General features: G+C 39.1%; 1 protein-coding gene across 3 annotated transcripts; it reads right to left on the reverse strand.

Moving 5' to 3' along the window:
* Positions 1 to 2,337: 2,337 nt before the first annotated feature.
* On the reverse strand, positions 2,338 to 20,116 carry perp (PERP, TP53 apoptosis effector). Of its 3 annotated transcripts, none has more exons than XM_031901699.1 (3): positions 19,896 to 20,116; positions 5,017 to 5,154; positions 2,338 to 4,042 (listed from the first exon to the last, which is right to left on the reverse strand). In XM_031901699.1, the coding sequence occupies exons 1-3, from the start codon at positions 20,035 to 20,037 to the stop codon at positions 3,825 to 3,827; spliced, it is 498 nt and encodes a 165-aa protein (XP_031757559.1). In that variant the 5' UTR covers positions 20,038 to 20,116; the 3' UTR covers positions 2,338 to 3,824. The 3 variants fall into 3 exon arrangements, with proteins under 3 accessions (XP_031757559.1, NP_001016162.1, NP_001165005.1); NM_001016162.3 differs by lacking the exon at positions 19,896 to 20,116 and adding an exon at positions 18,978 to 19,299; NM_001171534.2 differs by lacking the exon at positions 19,896 to 20,116 and adding an exon at positions 13,609 to 13,876.
* Between the last annotated feature and the right edge of the window lie 665 nt (positions 20,117 to 20,781).

Raw genomic sequence — 20,781 nt, forward strand, 5'->3', positions numbered from 1 at the left:
CGGCGCCGCCATTTTATCCAGCGTGTCTGTATGGGCTGAAAAGGACAAGCCAGCTCCCTGCTCCTGTTAGAAAGTTTCTGCAGCTCCACAAACCCCCCCGCTCCTGCCACAAAACCCCCCAAGCTCCACAAACCCCCCGCTCCTGCCACAAACAATCTCCCTTGCAGCACGAGCCCGCCCCCCCCCCCTTCCTCCTCCTGCTTGTGAGAGAACTCGGCAACGCTGCGTCGCCATGGCAACTGGACGCTTCTGCTCTCTGCCCAAGCTCCGCCTGTAGAAACGAGTCCTCAAGTCTTGGAAAAAGCGAGGCATTATGGGAATCTTCTCTACCCAGCTCAGCATTTTTTTTCTCTATTTGGCTTCTGATCTTCTGAACAGGTGAAGTATGGGGATACTTAAGGGCACTATTGAGACAACTGAAGGTATGCCTGCAGCTTGGGATTAACTCTTTACTAGCCTTTCCTTCTCCTTTAAAGATTACATGTTGCATATGAGCACATGTATCTACTTTTAGTTACTTGCAGCTTGAGCTGCTCACCTAATCTGCGGGCAGAGGGTGTGGGGTTTTTGTTTTTTTTAGATGGTACTTTCTGGGTTGGGCCTACCACCCCTGTAGTATCTTTTGAACTGAATTCAAATCAGTGCTTATCAGCTACTATATTTACTGCATTTTGTAGTAATCTGCTAAAGGATGATAATGCAACCACCTATTTTAAAGGAGAAAGAATGGTAAAAACTAAGAAAGCTTTATCAGAAAGGTCTATGTAAATACAGCCATAAGCACTCACAGAAATGCTGCACTGACTCTGTAATTCATGTGCCAGAGACACGCAGCTCTCTGCTCTCTCGCCTTTCCTGCTCCCCCTCCCTCCCTCAAGAATGCTAAGAACTCACTCCCCCTTAGGAATGTGGATCATAGTCTTCCAAACTGAGCATGTACACTTGGTCTTGGTGCAGTGGAGTGGAGGCATTATGGGAACTTTCTTTACATAGCTCAGCATTTTTTCTTCCTGTTTGGCTTCTGATCATCTGAACAGGTGAAATATGGGGAGACATAAGGGCAATATTGAGACAACTGAAGGTATTCCTGCAGCTTGAGATTAACTCTTTATTAGCCTTTCCTTCTCCTTTAAGACTGTACAGTTCAATACATACATGTCACAACTGGTATTCCAAAACCCAGAAGACAGCTCATGCTCCTGCCTATAACAGCCACCTTTCACGTCGGGAGGAGCCCTTCACTATTTGGATGCCACCAGGACTTAAAGTGAGACAGCCAAGGTGAGATTTCCGAGCAAGCAGGGGAACCAAATCGTATGACAGGAGGAACTGGGAACATGTTAGCGTGGTCAAAGGACAGGCCAAGGTCAGCAACAATCAGTTAGCGCAGTACAAAATCGGAGGGCGCGCGTCAAAACCAGTTCTGAAGCCACTCAGATGAGTGGTGAAATGGTTTCAATAAAAAAACTCAGAAAAGTCCAGTTGTTTTAGACTTAACTCTTCTAGATACTGCATATTATGACCTGGATGAAAGAGAATCTCCATAGACATTGTTATGCCTCCAGCATTGTTTTACTGTTTTATTGCACCACCTAGTGGTTTCTTAAGATATAGGTTGTGTTTGCTTAGAAAAATGTCCTTTTCAGCTTACCATACTTTATCATGTGACCATGGGTAATACAGGAAAAGGTTCATTATAGCTGCCATCTTAGCAGTGTTAACAGTTCAATAGTTATCCTGCATAAATCCTATCCCATCCAGCCCTGTGAAAGCATCATTGGTAGGTATTATCCATGCCTAGTCCCTAGATAATACCAGCAGATATGTTTAATGTATATACCTTAAATCGGGTTTATAACGGTTTATGTGCAGTCACCTCATGGCACATCTGTTCTTGCCCAGGCATCTAGGCCTTACTCCTGCTCGGATGCCTCTCATCTCTTATATGTTTGTACATTATATGCAGGGCCGGAACTAGGGGTAGGCAGAAGAGGCAGCTGCCTAGGGCGCAACGACTAGGAGCCTCTCCTGCCTTCTCCTAGTCCTCCTTCTTTTCCATTGCCCCCGCTGCTTGTCACTAACAATAAAAAAATCTGTGTTGCCTCTATTAAAATGGCAAAGACCTTGTTAGAAGAGCTAATACTGTGAATAACAGCAAAACTGTTCAAAATATTTTACAAAAAACATTTTATATCTAGATTAAAATCATTAAAATCTATGAGGAATGTAATACCAGAAACAAAGCAAAAAACACATGGCAGTTAAGCTTAAAATTCTTTAAAAAGTTATATGAATAAAAATTCATACTTCAAAAATCAGCAGGATAAAGATTCAGTCTTCTTGGACAGAAAGAAAGTATTTTATTGCTTTTCAATTTCATCAACACATTACGATTCTTTTTACACATTTACAATATTTTCAGAAATGCGAAAGAAGCGTTTAACTTCACCTTTATAATACAATTTCGTTTTACAACTTATTGAAATCCTAATACAGTTACGGGACCAATTATCTAGAATGCCTGAGACCTTGGGATCTGAGATATAAGTTTTTCATAATGTGGAACAGAATCCTTTCAGGCTACTTAAAAAATAAATTCAAAAGTGATTTTCCTGATATCTACACAGTTTAAAGGGTGGTTCACCTTTAAGTTAACTTTGAGTATGTTACAATTGGCCAATTCTTAGCAGCTTTTTTGGTCAGCAATTGGTCTTTTTTTTTTTTAATCTCTTATAGTTTTTCCATTATTTTTCTTTTTCAGCTTCAAAAGTTGGAACAAATAGAAAATCCTCAATTTTGTAAGAATTTTTGTGTGATAAAAAAAAAAAATCCAGAAAACTACTAAAAACTCCAATTAAATCAAGATTTTACAATTTGATAATGATAGCTTCTATTTACCTTGCCAACTTTTAGATGGTAAAGTCGTCTTTTCCTGGTTTATACTCTTAAAGGACATCTAAACCAGACATTTTCCTACCAAGGTTGGACACATCTCCCCCATGCAAACTGCATCATTTGTACAGCATATATACCCTCCATTCGCCAGCACCATCACATTTTTCTAAAACAAATAGCAGCTTTTACCTAGAAGCCATTTTCCCTCTGACACAAACATGTTTTCCCAGAGTGCACAGCTAGAGTAGAGTTTTTATGGAAATCAGCAATGACATCTCTTTATTGGCTGCTAGACTGGAGGGCATGTTTAGTAACCCGAGTTGAAAAGAACTGAGCATGCTCAATTCCTAAGGAAAGGGGCTGAGTGGGTCAGAGGAGGATAAGGATTCCCAAGTGATTTAGGGGGATGCTGCAGCCTTACTGTTAACCTTTTAACAACCAGACAGATATTTAAACATTTCAGAGAGGCTGTTAACTGATTATTTTTTTTGTGGGGGGTTTAAATGTCCTTTAATAAATAACAAAAAAAATGTGTTTTAAAGTAATTATCTAAATAGACAATTTTAAGGAATAAAAAGTGATTTGAAAAAAACAAAAAAATAAAAATATGAATGAATATGTGAATTCAGTTGTTTTAACAAGTAAACCTGGTTAAACAGTAAGAAAAGTTAAAGTTGCTCATTTAAATGCTACTGACAATTGTAGTGTACAGCTAATTAATCTAGAAAAATATATCCTTGAGAAAAAAAAAATGTATGTGGAAGTTTGGTTAAAGCAAGAATGTAAATAATTAAACAAAGACACGCCATTAAAAGGCAAAACTATACCACCATTAGAATACATCTCAAAACTATTAGTAAAATTTTGCTTATGTGTGAAAATAGGTTTATAATCACTTTATGCTAGCCTAGACCAAATAAGGTTTCTGTTTAGGCAGAAGTATAAAAGTATTTTGTCTTGACATTTTCCAGGAGTTCATCTTCATAGTTGGGTAGACAGCAGAAGAAGATAGCACAGCCAAACATGATAATTGTGCTACCCCAGCCAAAGCCATATGTCCAGCTGTACAGATAACTCTCGTTACCAGTAGCTAACTCGTTGGTAAATCTCACTGGATAGATAATCAGTGCAATAACCTGCAAAATAACTGAATAGGCAGAAAATTTTAGAAAAAGACAATGGGGGCAACACTCACTTGTTAATTAAGCTATACAAGACATAAAAATGTAATATGGTGAATTTACATGTTATTTGTCTAAAACTGGAAGAAATCGTAATATCTCAATGTGAATATTGCTTGGTTTCACAGTAAAGAAATGAACTACAGTCCTATCTGCAACTGATTTGTATGTTCCTCCCATAAGCACATAAGTTTCATCCTTTCACACTATAAAAATATTTACACGCTAAAAGAAAAGAAAAGAAAAGCCCCATTCATTCGGGGATGAATATTTTTGACCGGGATGTTGATCCTTTAAGGAATGTCGCCTGGGAAAAAACAAACAGTGCTGCATAACCAGCCTTCTTTTCCATCTTACTTAGATTCACACATAACTACAGGATAAAACTTTTCAATTAACACTACTGTGAATTGGTGAATCTAGTAGCCTGGGTAATGATAAGTAAAATAGTGGTGTTGCTTTGTTGCACTGGCAACAAAAAAAACAATTACATTCACTGGAGGGTGCCTAAAATATTGTCACCCGAGGTGAACGGGTTTTCCTTGTTCTTGAACTGGCTCTTGATGAAACTGATCCTAAAGGGTATGTATGTGTATATATGTAAGCCCCCCTCTGAGGCATCAAATGAAGTTTTCCCCCTTCCTCTGAAGTTTCCTCTGGAATATTTCTTCCATACAAGTGCTTCCCCAGTAAATGCCTCGGTTGACCATTAATTAACATAAGCAAAAAAAAAAGTATTTTAACCAGATATCTATTATAAAGCAAAAACTGAGCTTTTTATTTTATGGACACAAAACTAATGTAAATGCTCTCACCAGTTGGTTTATCTTGACTGAGAACTACAATATTACAAAAATAAACAAAATGCAACTCAAGTTATCTACATGACAATAGAAATAAAATAAAACTTCTGATGACTCATCTTCTGCTACAGTCTTACCTGCTAAAATGAGAATGGCTCCAATTATTCTCATCAAAGGCATATTTGGCACACATAGAGCAACAAAGGAGAGAATGAAGCAAATTATCAATAAGATGAAGCCAATGATCAGAAGTGCAGCAGTTGCTTTACCCCAAGCTGTAAGAAAAAAATCAAAATATTAGGGCTCTGGCACACAGGGAGATTAGTCGCCCGCAAACAGGGAGATTTGCTGCGGGCGACTAATCTCCCCGAAAATCCATCCCACCGGCAAAAATGTAAATCGCCGTTGGGATGGCATACACGGCGGTGCGATTTGAAATCACGCCGCCGGGTATGCCATCCCAACGGCGATTTACATTTTCGCCGGTGGGATGGCATTTCGGGGACATTAGTCGCCCGCAAACAGTGAGATTTGCCGCGGGCGACTAATCTCCCTGTGTGCCAGAGCCCTTACATAATCACAGTCCACATAGTTCAGCAATATAGTAGTCAGGGAAGATTTATAAATTAAAACTCTTACAAAAATACACAAACACAGAATATATTCTGTGTGCGTGCATTTTTGTAATACATTACATTAAAAAATACCATTCATTTCAAAATCTCTAAAAATGGTTATAATTATTATGTATTAAAAGCAAATAGTTGTATTTATAATATCATGCAAATCATATGAAATATATTGTACTACCAATATAACAACTAAGTGCTAAAGACCACCATTACACTGCATTAACAATCGTGTAGTCAGAAATGACAGGATTTTGAGCAGATTTTAACCAGAAATCAATTTGCTTGGAAACAAAAACAAGAGCAATCAACTGTTTGGCCAATAAAGAGTCAACATTATCATATAACATTATGTATTTAGCTTAAATGGGAAGTCACATTTAAAATTATTGTCACATATTTTAGGCAACAGTATTAAGAAAATAAATAAATAAAAAGGCATAAGTTTATTATAAAAAAAATACATAGGTGAAAAATGTCTAAAAACTCTATAAACTATAAATTAGTTTACAGGGTCCATAGCGCTGTAAAATTTTTATTAAGCTCTATTGTAAACCTTACATGTGCAATAATGGCATATTTGGCATATAATGGCATAGTTTTTAAAGGAGAATGTAAAAACTAAGTAAGCTTTCTCAGAAAGGTCTACAGTATGTAAACACAGACATAAGCACTCACAGAAACACTGCACACTTTCAAAAGAAACACAGGATATTATGTCTCCATTTTTAAAAAATGTCGTTTGGGTGTCTGACTTCCTCTCTCAGAAACATCCATAATTCCCGTGGCCAGAATTTGCGCAATTCTCTCCTCTTTCCCTTTTCCTGCTCCCCCCTCCCATAAGAATGCTAAGAACTCCCTCACCCCTCCCTTAGGAATGTGTAATCTCAGCTATAACGGCTAGAGCTGGAGCAGGAAGCTATTTAAAATGAGTTTTGTCTGTCACAGAAGCCAATTGCCATAGTGCGGAGAAATTCTGACCTGTCATTTAATGCAAATATGAATTATTAAACAGTCGACAGCCTGTGCTGTGAATAAGCAGAAGAGAAGACAGGGAGCTGCAAGGGGTATCTTAGTAAAGAAAATCAAAACATGAAAGAACATTTATTGCCTACTTTGTTAAGCTTTAGTTATCCTTTAACCTTTTAGCTGCCAAGCATATATGGCATATGTGCTTTCAGAAAAAGGGTTTATCTGCCAAGCACATATGCCGTACGTTGTTTGGCAGATAAAGGTTTCTCTCTGCAGAGGCAGCATGTGCCACCTCTGCAGAGAGTTAGGAGCAATGACGGGGGGGGGGGGCTGTCACGTCAGTCCTGCGATGCAATCGTTGCAGGACCGATTTCCAAGCAGTGATCACCCACTCACTTCCTGCTGCACAGGACTTGGAACAGAGGACCCTCCATGCGATCCCTGCGTCCTTCTACCTCCAGAACAGGTACGTGGCCTTATTTGCACTACTACACACACTTACATACATTTACACACACATATAGCACAGAATTTAGTACAGTTTGTTTCTTTTTCATGTTGCACACTTTGGGGCTGATTCACTAAAGGCCGAAAAAAGGAGTGATATTTATATCATGCATTAAAAATATCACTTCTTATATTTTGAGAATTAATGATCGATTCACTAAAACGACACTTGTCTGAATTAAGAAGTGATGTTATTGTCGTTATTTATCTGGCGATGACATATTTTTATTTTAAAGCATGCAATATATTTATGTGTTATTTCGTAGCACACAATATTAGCGCACGCTATTATGCACGTAACCATTACTTTCTGAAAACTACTGTTCTGAAAATTAACATTTCTCTGAAAACTGGAGGATGCATCACTCTAGGACGATCACATACTTGAAAAAAATCCAACTGCCAAACTCCATCTTGTCAACCACAATCACCAGCTGCAATTTTGTTTAGTAACGCCTACTCCTGGGAGGCGTTAAGTCTCACAGTAAGTATCGCCACATTTTATGTTTCAAATATGTCTGTGAATTATGCGTTAGTATTATTTCTATTCGATAATTACCTTAATGCGATAGAAATAACCCTTTGCGATAATCAGGATTTTGCACATGCGATATGCGTAGTAACGCATGCGCAATGACTTTGATGAATCGGCACTTCATTATCGAACACTTTTTAAAGCATAAAACTATGCGTTAACGACCTTTAGTGAATCAGCCCCTTTAGCACACCTAAAGACAATCTAAAACTTTTAGATATGTACACAGATATATACCCAAACACTTTTTTTTTAAACTTATTCATTTTACCCCTCTGTCTTTAGTTTTTTTCTTAGAAAACAGAAAGACTATTGGATCAGATATTCTGACCACTAATTACGCTGTTGTGTGACTTAATTTTGTTGTTTCATTAATTTTCACAATTTTTGTGGTTTTATTGCATTTTTATCCCTGTATAAGTGTTCCTAATCTGTTTTTAGCATAGCTTTGCCATGTGTAACTTTGGTGTACAAAAGTAACTTTACCTATTTTGAATTCATCAGAAGTGTACTTTCCAAAAATATTTGGTTTTCTAGGGGTCTCTGTATAGTTAGGGTGTCTTATGGCACATAATACATTGTCAGGGCTCTGTATGCAAAAGCTGAGTTGGCAGAGGAGAAATCCATATGCTCTATTTTCATTTGGGTGCCTCTGTACACCACATTCTTTGGTAAATCTTTGCATATTGGACATCAAACTGTTCAGTAGACCTCTGGCATTTATTTTTATGGTGATGATGAGTCATTGTAAGTAAGAAATGTTTTAAGATAAATGTGGAAAATTGCAACAATTTTAGGCATTTTTCAGGAATGTCATAAAAACCCACTTACTTTAGTGGGTTTGCAGCTTCTACCCCACATAAAACTGTCATGTGTTTATGAATTAGGTAAAGGTAAAGCTATGAAATTAGTGTGCACAAGGTATATTTTGGTGTCTCTAAGTGCCATGTGCTTTGATAAACCCATATCTTTATCAAAGCACATGGCACTTAGAGACACCAAAATATACCTGTACAGTGGGCATCAAACTGTTCAGTAGACCTCCAGGGTTCATATTTATGATGTTTTATATAGCTACCTAATGACCTGTAGAAAATAAGATGCTGCATAGTTTTGAGGTGATTTTTGGAAATGTTATCAAAATCGCCAAATTTAGAAAAGCTTTGCAGCTTAATACTTTGGAGTAGAAAGATATGGGTACCCAGGGGAATGTGTACTTTCCAAAAATCTATGGCTTTCTGGGGTGAGCATACTTTTTGTAGCTTTATCCCACATAAAATGATGTACATGTGTTGATTTTGCAGGAGCTGAAATGATAGATGATATAGGGGTTTGTTCACATTGGGGACCCTACATGCCACATACTTAGGTAAACCTATACATATTGGGCATCAAACTGTTCAGTGGACCCCTGACGTTCACATTTAGGGTGTTCTATTTGGTTACTTAATGACCTATAGGAGATATGACACTATAGACTGGAAGCAATTTTTCAAAAATTACACAAATTTTGATAAAAACCAATAACTTCAGGAAAGCATTGCACCTTAGTAATTTGGAGTAGACACACAGTTCTACCTATTCTGGATTCCCCAGAATCTGTTCATTCTAAAAATGTATAATTTTCTGAGATAAACCTTCTGTTAATGGAATTTTTGGCCTTGAAATCTGAAGTATGCAGCTTTCTGAAGCAGTACTTTGGAAATTTGGTAATGTACTGCTGGGAGTTTTTGACCTAAGTGAGAAATCTCCATAAAACTATATATATTTGGTATTGGCGCATTCAGGAGACCTTGGGACTTTCCAAATCAGTATTTTTGTGCATAAAATAATTTTTGTTTCTGGTATATGTGTTTATAGTAAGGAAAATATGATTTTTTTTCATTTACAAGCCTATATCTACCAAATTCTACCATATTTTGAAAGCTTAGGTTGTCCTGAAAAAAACTCTATATTGTTTTCCTGGGTAAACTAAAAGTCTTCCCGAGGAAAAGCCCCTGAAGTGAAACAGTGCAAAATGTTCAAAAACTGTCTGGCAGTGAAAGGGTTAAAAGGCAAAATGCCTTGGGGTGTGTCAGAAGGAGTGGATTTGTTTTGCTGACCAAAGCATTACTCATTAGTGACAAAGAACAGTCATTGCTACACACCCACATATTAAAACAATGGAGTAATAATAAAACAGGGAGGGGAGGTCTGCAAATTCTGGTTTGTCTAAGACGCTTTGATTACAAACGGACATGTTTATACAATGTACCTCTGTTTCGAAGTACACAAAAGTATGCAGGCCAAAAAATACCATTCAGGGCGTGTCAATCCTTGCAGGGGAATCTGGACAAACTGGCAATCTGGGCAGCTTTGAGGTACTGTACATGAGATTTAATGCTGACAATTGCCCCCTCTGGAGAGGCAATCAAACTGGACAATCTAACTGGTTATGTAATTTTATACAATACAAAGGGCAGTCTTGAACATATAAACTAGAAATTTTGGCATCTCTGCCAGTGATTTTTGATTCAGACAATGTAATAAAGCACATATCAGTTCTATGCAGGATGCTGCCGCTTTGCAGAGCGATTTGACAAAATTGGAAAACTGGGCAGCAAACTGGAAAATGAGGTTCAGTGTGGACAAGTGCAAAGTTATGCACTTTAGTAGAAATAATATAAACTCGAGTATGCGGTGCAGTATTTGGCTCCAGCCCTTAAGAAGGATATTAATGAGCTGGAGAGAGTGCAGAGACATGCAACTAAACTGGTAAAGGGGATGGAAGATTTAAGCTATGAGGTTAGACTGTCTAGGTTGGGTCGTTTTCTCTGGAAAAGAGGCGCTTGCGAGGGGACATTATTACTCTGTCCAAGTACATTAGAGGGAATTATAGACAGATAGGGGGTGGTGTGTTTTCCCATAAAAGCGATAAACACACCAGAGGCCACCCCTTTAAATTAGAGGAACAGAGCTTCCACAACCTATCTACACTCTCACATTTATAAACTATATTTAAAGGAAAAAGAAAGGTAAAGTCACTCGGGGGTGCCAAAATGTTAGGCACCCCCAAGTGACTTTAACCGCCTACCTTTTACCCCGGGCTGGTGCCGCAGTCAGGAGAAAACAGCACCAGCCCGGGGTAGCTGTCGGCACTTCCTCCTTCCGGCTTCGCTGCGCGCGCATGCGCAGTAGAGTGAAAAGCCGAACTTAAACATTTAAGTCGGCTTTTTCGCTCTACTCTGCATGCCCGGCCACCGGCAGTTTAGGAAGCTGAAGGCGGAAGGAGGAAGTGCTGCGCTCCAGGTACCCCGGGCTGGTGCTATTTTCTCCGAACAGGGGCACCAGCCCGGGGTACAAGGTAAGCGGTTAAAGTCACTTGGGGGTGCTTAACATTTTGGCACCCCCAAGTGACTTTGCCTTTCCTTCTCCTTTAACAATATCTATACTAATTGTAGAATTTAATATCAAATGCTATTGTGATACTATGGGAAAAAGATCCCCCACTATCTGTTTATAATGACCTCAATGTATTTGTAAAGAGTACTTGTGTCCCTTCGCAAGCATCTTGCAATACCAACCATGACAGTCTACCCTAATAGTTAAAGAGTCACCCCTCCAGTGCAAGCTGAGTCACCCCTCCAGTGCAAGCTAACATAATCACTAGTTGGGGCACAACATGATAGCCACCACAGTTGATATAAAATGAAAAAATTTTGGTCTCTAGAATTCAAATTGCATATTACCCAGTCTGTATAAAAACTGATCTTCTGCTAGCAAGCAACTGGGGACATAGGAAGGACAAACTTTTTTTATCAGGATCAATGTAATTTTATGACAGCATTTGTTTCTCAACATATCACCACACATTCTTCACACAATATCATAACATGGCTTTAGTTCCCTTTAAATAAATGTGTGCATCTAAAAGAAAAAGAAGCTTGAGTGCTAAAACAGATATGTAGAGCGCTGCTTAATGTTACTAAAAAAAGAGGTAGAGACACACAATGGTAGACAAATATTTGGTCAAAACCAATCTGGATCATTATTTCCCACAGAACTGCAATGATAAGCAATAAAATGATGACAGGTGTCTGGATTTAGCAGCTAGACTAGAGAATCACATAAGGCTTATGTCATTCAATACATAATATTGCAGGTTGAAAAAAAGACACACACATCTGGTTCAACCTCTTTGTCTAAATGAAACTTGTCTACCTGCTAGTTAATTCAAAGTCAAAAAACCCATTTGAAGCAACAATCTGCCTCATAAGGGGACAGATTCCAACTTAACTTCAAGATGGCAATCAGATCAGTCCCATAATCAGCTTTGTTCTAAGGCTGATGGCTCACAGAGCAAGTTAGTTGCCTATGAAAGATCTCTGCTAACACAGGCTACTAAACGCTCCAAAATTCCTTTCCTGTAGGCAACTTCAGAAATCCGAAGCGTTGTGTAGGCCTTTCCACCAGTGACTCCTGTTGTTATCGGTGGAAAGGCATTTTGGAGTGGTCAGTCGCCCAAGATTTATTGCAGGTGACTAACTCACTCCATGGGCCATCAGCCTAATAGCTAATTTCAATAACCCTGTATTTACTCACTAAATAAAAAGCCACCCAACCACTTCTTGAAGGTATATTATGTATCTACCAGTACAACCATCACCTATTAAACCAGCAACAACAACAACAAAAAATCCTAACCTTGGATTTTTTTAATTTTTTTTTAACGTATGGTATTGGATCCATTATCCAGAAAGCTTGGGACCTGGGGTTTTCCGGATAAAGGGTCTTTCCATAATTGGAATCTCCATATCTTACTAAAAACTTATTTAAATAGTAATTAAATGCAATAGGATTGTTTTAGCTCTAATACAGATTAATTATATCTTAGTTGGGATCAAGCAGAAGCTACTGTCTTATTATTACAGAGAAAAAGAAAACCATTTTTAAAAATATGAGTCTATGGGAGATGGCCTTTCCATAATTAGGAACTTTCTGGATAATGGGTTTCCTGATAACAGGTCCCATGCCAGTATATTTAAAGGCTACTGTATAGGCATAGGCTATACGCTACATAGGGTATAGGCTACTGTATAATTGAAAGGTAACCAGATGATGTACAGATATGGGATTCGTTATCCAGAAACCCATAATGCAGAAAGCTCCAAATTATGGGAAGGCTATTTCCCATAGAATTAATTTTAATAAAACCTTTTTTTCTGTAATAATAAAACAGATCCCAAATACAATGTAATTAATCCTAACTGGAGGTAGAACAATACTACTGGGTTTGTTTAACTTTTAATTATTTTTAAGCAATAATATTTTTAAACCTTCTGACAAAACAGTCAAATTATCGTATTGCACTGCAATTGGTCATTAAGTGAATCAAAATCTTTACCAATACCACAGAAACATTTACATGGAAAAAGCTACCTCTTTCAACTCAGCTTTATTGACAGTTTAGAAGATTTTATAAAGTAGAAGTGGACAAAACATTTGTTTTTGGCTAATTTAATAATCTTGTGTCAACCTTGCAAAATAGTCTGACAGCCTTTCCACTCTGCAACAAGTTTAATGTCATAACAACAGGTAGAGAGAACATAAAAAACGACATTTTTTTTAACCTTTTTTGCATCACTGTTTACCCAATAATCTGTTTAGTCACAATGTACAGCCACAAACACACAGTACTGTTGCTTGTACCAGGTAGCGAAGAAGAACCAGTATATAAACCGCCTGTTAAAACTTGTTCTGTGTATAGGCCTACATTACTACAAGTTTCATAGATAAGCACAGTGTTTATGCTCTCTTACTCCCAGGACCCCGTCTTACTTGTCACCAATTGTCAGCTACTGCTCCTAAAGCGTCCTGCGTTTTTCGCATTCTAATAAACAAATGATTCACAGGTTTTTCCTTCGTGCAAAAGTTACATAGTGTTTAAAAAGCATACTCTTCCATATCACTTTCACTTCCTGCTCTTCCCACGCTGTATATTTTATTACCACTGTCCAATTTACGCCAGCCTGAGTACAGCTGCCATTACACGCACTTGGTACGGGTGTTGGCCATAACGTGTAAGTAAAGGAGAGGAGTGTATTTACCGTAGTTCATGATAGAATTGCAGTCTTCACCGCTTCCGTGGCATTTTTCCCAAATCGATGCACGTTCCCTACCACTCTCTGTCTCAACCCAGCCTCTTCCTGACAGGGCAATGATATCAAATATAATTGCAAAGAGCATGAGCAGCGGTAGAATGCATTTGCATCTGGGATAAGCAATGCCGCACTTGAACATGTTACAGGGCTACGCAGGTCTGTTTCACGATTTTTACTCGAGCTCCTCAGCAGTGTATAACAATAGCACCTTCTGCACTTACCCACGCCGGCTTTTGAAGGGACCTGTTGTCTGAGGGTGGGGTCTATATGTTTATGAAGAACTCAGGGCTGAGCCCTGACACACACACACGGACCCTATGCTAGTAAACATTACTTCTATGCAGGTATGTTGTATGTATACATTTAATTGGTCCCTTATAAAATATATATTTGCGCACAAGCGCCATTGGCTTTTATGGAGATGATGTGACAGTTTCTTGGAGAGTTGGCTCCATGCTGTGAAACTTTGGATTGTGCCTGGCTGTTAACTATATAGAGTGCCACCTCTTTCATCTGTAGGAAATCTTATCATGATCAGCAGCCCCAAGATATTCAGAGAGTTAGGATCAACTGCAGAACTGCCCCCACATCACAGTAGAAAGTATTAGTACAATAATATACTCTACAGAGCAGGTTGCAGAACATACAGGTTGAGCCTGAAAGAGTTAAAAGGAATACAAAACGGAGGCTCTGTCTATACTGTCCAATTGTATGCTGGGCATTGTAGTTTTTCATTAATCCAAGCTGTAGGCTAATTGTTAAATACAAACTACATTACCCAGTATGCAGTGGAACATGCACTCTAAGGGGAAAAAAACTACAAACCCGCCAATGCTCCAAAAAATAGCCCAAAACTGTACCTTGGCGTGCTTGTACTTTGGAAACCCCCCAGGGTTTTAAACTAGTAGCCCAATTTGGCAGAAAACTGCCAACCTGGCAACCCTGGTATGGGATTTTGCCATGCTCATAGTGAGTCTTTGAGCCTCAGATTAGTGGGGGGAGGGGGCTAAACAAAGCACTAACTTTCCCTTCCTAGTTATTCTGTCATGTGATCTGCACAGTGCTGGCCTCTGGGTCAGTGAGCATGCAATAGAGAACAGCTACAAAAAACTGGTGGAAGAGTAAACAGCAAGATAAGTACAGAGAATGGAGAGAGGTAAGAACATAAAATGAGAGGAGAGGATTACTCTGAACACAGCAGGTGAAAGGCAAATAGATCAGAGCGTACAGCTGGTTTCATTTGTGTGCATCAGCATTTAGAACAGCTAGAACACAGAGCAGAAAAGTAGGAATGGAATTTTAGCCTGGGCATGCGCAGATATGGCTTATGAAAGGTTCTTAGTCTTGGTAAATTGCTTATATGCGGGGATGACATGCACAATTGATAGGCACTGCATTAATGACTGCGCTTAGTTCTATGCAGCTATTAAGTATGTATCCACTTAATCATTTTTAAAAATTACCCTCTTTTTTTTAACATGAGCTCATTAAGTTGGGCTTATGTAGATAATGTGCATAAACACTGTTCTTTATATCTGTACTTCCAGATATAATATATAAATTTATTTTAGTTTTGCAAAAATATACCTGATTCAACAGGATGAAAGACTCTTTGATAACTCCAACAAACTGTTTCCGAATATCCCTTATGCTGAGAGTGTAATGCAACGCCCGCCCTCATTTTGTCTCTTTGTAAAGGAATGTCTGAATTCTAGGGGGCAGATTTAGCAAAATGCAATTTTAGAGCTTAATAGATAAAACCTCACCCACATTCTATTCATTCCCATGGGATTTTACAAGTGTATTTATCAACGTGTGAAAGTTAGAACTCCATCCAACTCCACCATTTGATAAATAGGCTTCTAAAAACCCCATAGGGATGAATAGAATAGGGTGAGTTTCTATGTATTAAAGGACAAGGAAAGTCAAAATCAATTAAGCACACTATTCAATAGTACTACTATTGCTATGTAAGAACGCTATATTTCTGGCTTGCCTAATGAAAGATTTACAGAGATACACTTACTACATACTACATACTCTTTTCAGCGAATGGCGCCGCCATCTTTAATAGGGATGCCTACTTCCTTTCCCTCACTACTCTCTACTGCACATGCGCCCCCATCAGCCTCCCCCCCCCCGCTCCCCCAACACCTGCAGGCTGCCTCTGTCTCACACACCAACTCCACCCCCTCCCGCTCCGACTCACACGCCAACCCCAACACTACCAACCCCCCCCCCAGTCCGCTCTGCGCTTTGCTTACAAAAGGTGGCAGGGCAGCAGGAAAACACCCGCCCCCCGCTCCTTTCCTCTTCGCTCTGCTCGCCCCCAGCACCTGCTGGTCCTCTTCTTATGCCCCCAGCTCGCCGCTGCTTCCACTTCTTTTACAAGTGTCGCCATGGCAACCAGACGCTCCTGCTTGTGCGCATGTGCTTGCTAAGGATCTGGTCGTAGTGTCAGTGCAGGAGCGTTGCATTATGGGAATCTTCTCTACCCAGCTCAGCGGTTTTTATTCCTGTTTGGCTTCTGATCATCTGAACTATTGAATTATGGGGAGACTTAAGGGCACTATTGAGACAACTGAAGGTATGCCTGCATTTTGAGATTAAAGGAGAATGCAAGTCAAAATTTAAAAAGCATACTGCCCAGTAGTCCTCCTATTGTTTAGTAAAAACACCACACTTTTGGCTCACCTAATCAAATATTTACTCAGTCACACTTACTTCATATTTTCTACAACAGGCAGCCATCTCTAAAAAGGTATTCTCCCCTCCTTGCTTCATACTGCACATGTGTTTCATTCCCTCCCCCCTCCCCTCTGCCAGATTGATTGGCTGGTGGGCATGTGTAGCTCAGAACAGGAGACAGGATCAAGTTACACACATGCTCAGAGAATAGGAAGGCTGCCGCTGGCAGCCTACAGAAAGGACAGAGAGATTTCAGTGATGTCACTGTAGTCTTCACACTGCTGTAGGCTGCCAGCACCAAATCTCAGAGAAGCAAGCAGGGATCTGGGAATTTAGATATGCAGTAAGTACTTAAAAAGATTGCCTTTAGACTTACTTTTAATTTATATTAACCTTTCATTGTCCTTTAACTCTTTACTAGCCTTTCTTTCTCCTTTAATCACTAAACTCTCATTCATAAATCTGCCCGTAGGACTTGTGGTGCACAGATTCTTTGGAAAGCAAAATCTATCACTTCACAACAAAACAAAACAAGATAAGGGGAGTTGCATTACAGTGACAGTGCTTTTATTTCAGTCTATGGAATCAAGTATGTCTGTATATAAAAAAATACTGAAATAAAATGTATTATCCAGAAGGCTTGGGACCTGGAATTTCCCGATAAGGGAAAATGAAAATTGGAATTATTCACTTATAATAGACTATGGGAGAGTCCATTGTAAACACTCTGTAAATCAGAGCCTTCAAGATAATGGGTTTTCAGATAAGGGATCTCATACCTGTACATTTATATTTATTTATGGAAGTTCAGATCAGTATACCATGTAGGGCCATAGTGAAATCACAGAGTTGCAGTGTTAAATTTGTGAGGCTTGGCAAATTTGTGAGGCTTGGCACAGGGATATGAGGTGCCTCTATTTCCGTAGTGGGTGGTGCAGAGATTTTATTGGGAAAGTGACTGACTTTAAGTCCCAAAATCTATTACTTGATAACTGTCAGTCCAAGGTGGATTTGTAAAAAATTTAAGAAAATAAATATATGCAATTCACTACTGTACCATTCCTCCTTAGTATGAAAGACACTGCCTTTGCCCTTCCATAATTTGACAGGCAAGTTACAACTCCCAGTAGAACATGGGTTTACTGGACTTTTTCTCTCAAATGGGTCTTCATTGTAGGACAGTCTCTCAGTTGTTAATTTAAAATGGGACAAGATACAATCAAGTTACATTATATTAATTGTTACTTCCCTTGATGGGTATTTGGACCTGGCAAGTTATTTGTAACAGGCAGCAGTAGTAGTTACTAGCAAGTTTCCAGTCCCCAGAGTACTAGGCTCTGAAAGCAGTGCTTCTCCAAGAATTTTTTTTCTGAGCCTGGCCACTTGAGATATTATGTTAGCAGGTGGCAACCATAGTACAAACCCATCACCTGCTCCAGTGTCCTCTCCAGGCCTTTATTTCAGCACATCTGTTGCCCAGCTCTACTGCATCCCTCCTCTGTCCAAACATTGTGCACCGGAGAGAAATTTTTAGACAGAATGCAGTAAGATTGTGCAATTTATTTGGCTTTTGTAAAGAATTTAATGCAGAAAAAGTTGGGGAGGCACATCTATTTCCCCCCACCACTTGGCATAATGTTTCTTTCTTTCTGCCTGCCTTTTTCCTTCTCGGGCCTGAATTATACTAGATACTCTAACTGAGGCATCCTGCCCAAGGATCTTCAGCATGTAGTCCAAACAGACACAACTGCACTGTGACTCCCATTTCCAAGATACAGGATGCATGGCCTGTTGGCCAATAAGGAACTACTACAGAGACTTTAACCTGGAAAGGGACACAGCCTTTCCTGTCCCCTTTCAGCTCAGAACAAGCCCAGCCGCTGGCCTAACCCTTTAGGAGATTTCAAAAGTAAAAGTGGGCAAATCCTTCACCCTACTACATATTTGTTATTACATATTTATTTGACATAATTTTATGTCAGAAAGGGAGGTACTTTTCCCTTTAATTTAAATGTTAATAACATTGTGATTTTTGTCCCAAATTATTGTAAAATCTCCTTGCAAAATGGTCTGACAGCCTTTCCACTTTGTTGAGGAGGAGTTGAATTTCAGTAGGTATGGAGAGAATGGAAAATAGCCAAATTACTTCACATTATTGATAAAGGGAATCAAAGTATTCTTCATTAACTCTTTTTCTGTATCATTGTTTACCCACTGATCTGTTTCATAACAATGCATACCCACAAACACAAAATACCGCTGCTGTACCAGGCAATTGGTGTAAACCCATATAATATCCTTCCAATAAAAACTTTATATTTAAGTGTAAGTGTTCATGTGGTCTCACATCTGTCCTTTCGTGTCACCGTCTTCTGCTAAACTTTCTAAGCCGTCTAACTTTTCACATTCAAATGTAGAAAGTTCAACCGGTTCCCCTCAGTGCAAACATTGCATAGTGCTTAAAAGCTCCCTACCCCCACCCGTTACAGCCTGTATCTTCCTGCTTCTTGTACACTGAATAGTTTGTCTTCATTACAATTCACTCCAGCCTAAGTACAACTGCCACTACATGCACTTCATGTAAATGAAGTGGCAGTAATGCATGTGGGAATAAGAAGGGTACTTACGGTAGTCCATGATAGAAATGCAGTTGCTGCTGCTTCCGCTGCATTTTTCCCATAGTGATGCAAGTTCCCTGCTACTCTCCGTCTCCACCCAGCCTCTGCCAGACAGGGCAATTATATCAAATATAATTGCAAAAAGCATGAGTAGGGGTAGGATCCATTTGCATCTGGGATAAGCAATGCCACACTTGAACATGTTGCAGGGCTGAGCAGGGAGCAGGCAGAACAGCACTGGTCTGTTTCACTGTCTTTACTGGAGTTCCTCAGGACTGAGTATAACAATGGCACCAGCAGGAATGAGCCACACCTTCTGCACTGACTCACACTGGCTTTTGCTGAGACCTGTTGTTTGAGGGTGGGGCCTACTGGTTTTGGAAGAACTCAGGGCTGAGTCATAACAGATATGCACACACACCCTCTGCCTCTAGCTGGTAAACAAAATAAAACTCAAGTTACAAAGTGTAACCTGAGAATCACATAAGGCTGATATTACTCCCGTAGTTGCCAGCAGTAGCCCATATTTAACTGCGGCCAACAAATCTCCCCATGTGCCATCACCCTTACAAACTTTCTACTAAGGCTATAGGCACACAAAGCATTGTCTCTGGTGCACTCAGCTTGCATTTTTTCCTGCAAAGTAATTTACAAAGCAAGGCACTCATTTAGAAAAATAGAAAATCATTTTTATTTAATCAAAAGGCATATCCTAATGCTTTTTGGCCATTTAAACCATTTATAAAAAAAGGAAAAAAAGGCAACACATAACAATTGCATTCAAGTTTAAATATCCTTCCTAGTTGCTCTCTTCTCCTTCCCCTCTGAGGATTGGCACCAAACCATACCACTCACCAGTGTGGATGCTCAAATGTGACGTCATTAATCACACTTTACTATCCAAATACTAGAGAGAATAGTACTTACATACTATTGCAAGCACTGCTACAGCCGCCTCACTTCTGCTCGCTACTGTCAGAGCGTAGCACTCCCCCTCTACAGTAGCCCAACATGGGTAACCATGGAAACCCATAGTTGTAAATATCCCCTGGTGCAACCCGCAGCCCATTGTGTAAGCTTGTATCCAGATTCCGTTTTCTTTCTGAAAATGTATTCATTATGTTCAGGACCCACGTACTCCTTTGGTTCTTTGATCATCTGAAAATTACAACACAAACCATAATCAGAAAACCATTGGAGGGGTAGTAAAAAAAAATGGACAATTATCCAAAAAAAATGAAAATTAAACAATCACAATATAAAGCAATCTTAAGAGTAATGGGGTATTTTCATTTATATTATATTTCAACCTACTCCATGAATAAATATATGTTTGCCAAATGCACCATAGATATGAAACGACAGCAGGCAACCATTTACAAGGATTCCTTATGTAAATTAGGGCTCTGTGGTGAAAGTTCTTTGAAAGAAGGAAAGGGCTATCCCTTATTTATAAAGAAGAAATGGAAAACATCTATCTCTTATCCAAAAAGCATGATAAATTAAAATCCTCAATGAGCTCATGAGGATGTATGGTGTTAAAATGAAACATTCACTCTGCCTCCTTTCTCATTAGCAGCGTATGTCTATCAATACCAAAAGCTACTGACTGAATCATTTCAGTACCTTGCAATAATGATGATACATTATGTATATACTCTTTACAGTGTTGTACTAAATAGGTACATTCTTTCCCTGCGTTCATCACGCTGCGTTTTGAAAAACAATCCTTTAGTTTCTCAATGGTTTTGCCTATGTATATATAGGCCACAAGGACATTGTATGTTATACACAACATAAGCAAGTTAACTGC

This window comes from Xenopus tropicalis, chromosome 5, assembly GCF_000004195.4.
Source record: "Xenopus tropicalis strain Nigerian chromosome 5, UCB_Xtro_10.0, whole genome shotgun sequence".
Classification (NCBI taxonomy): Eukaryota; Metazoa; Chordata; class Amphibia; order Anura; family Pipidae; genus Xenopus; species Xenopus tropicalis.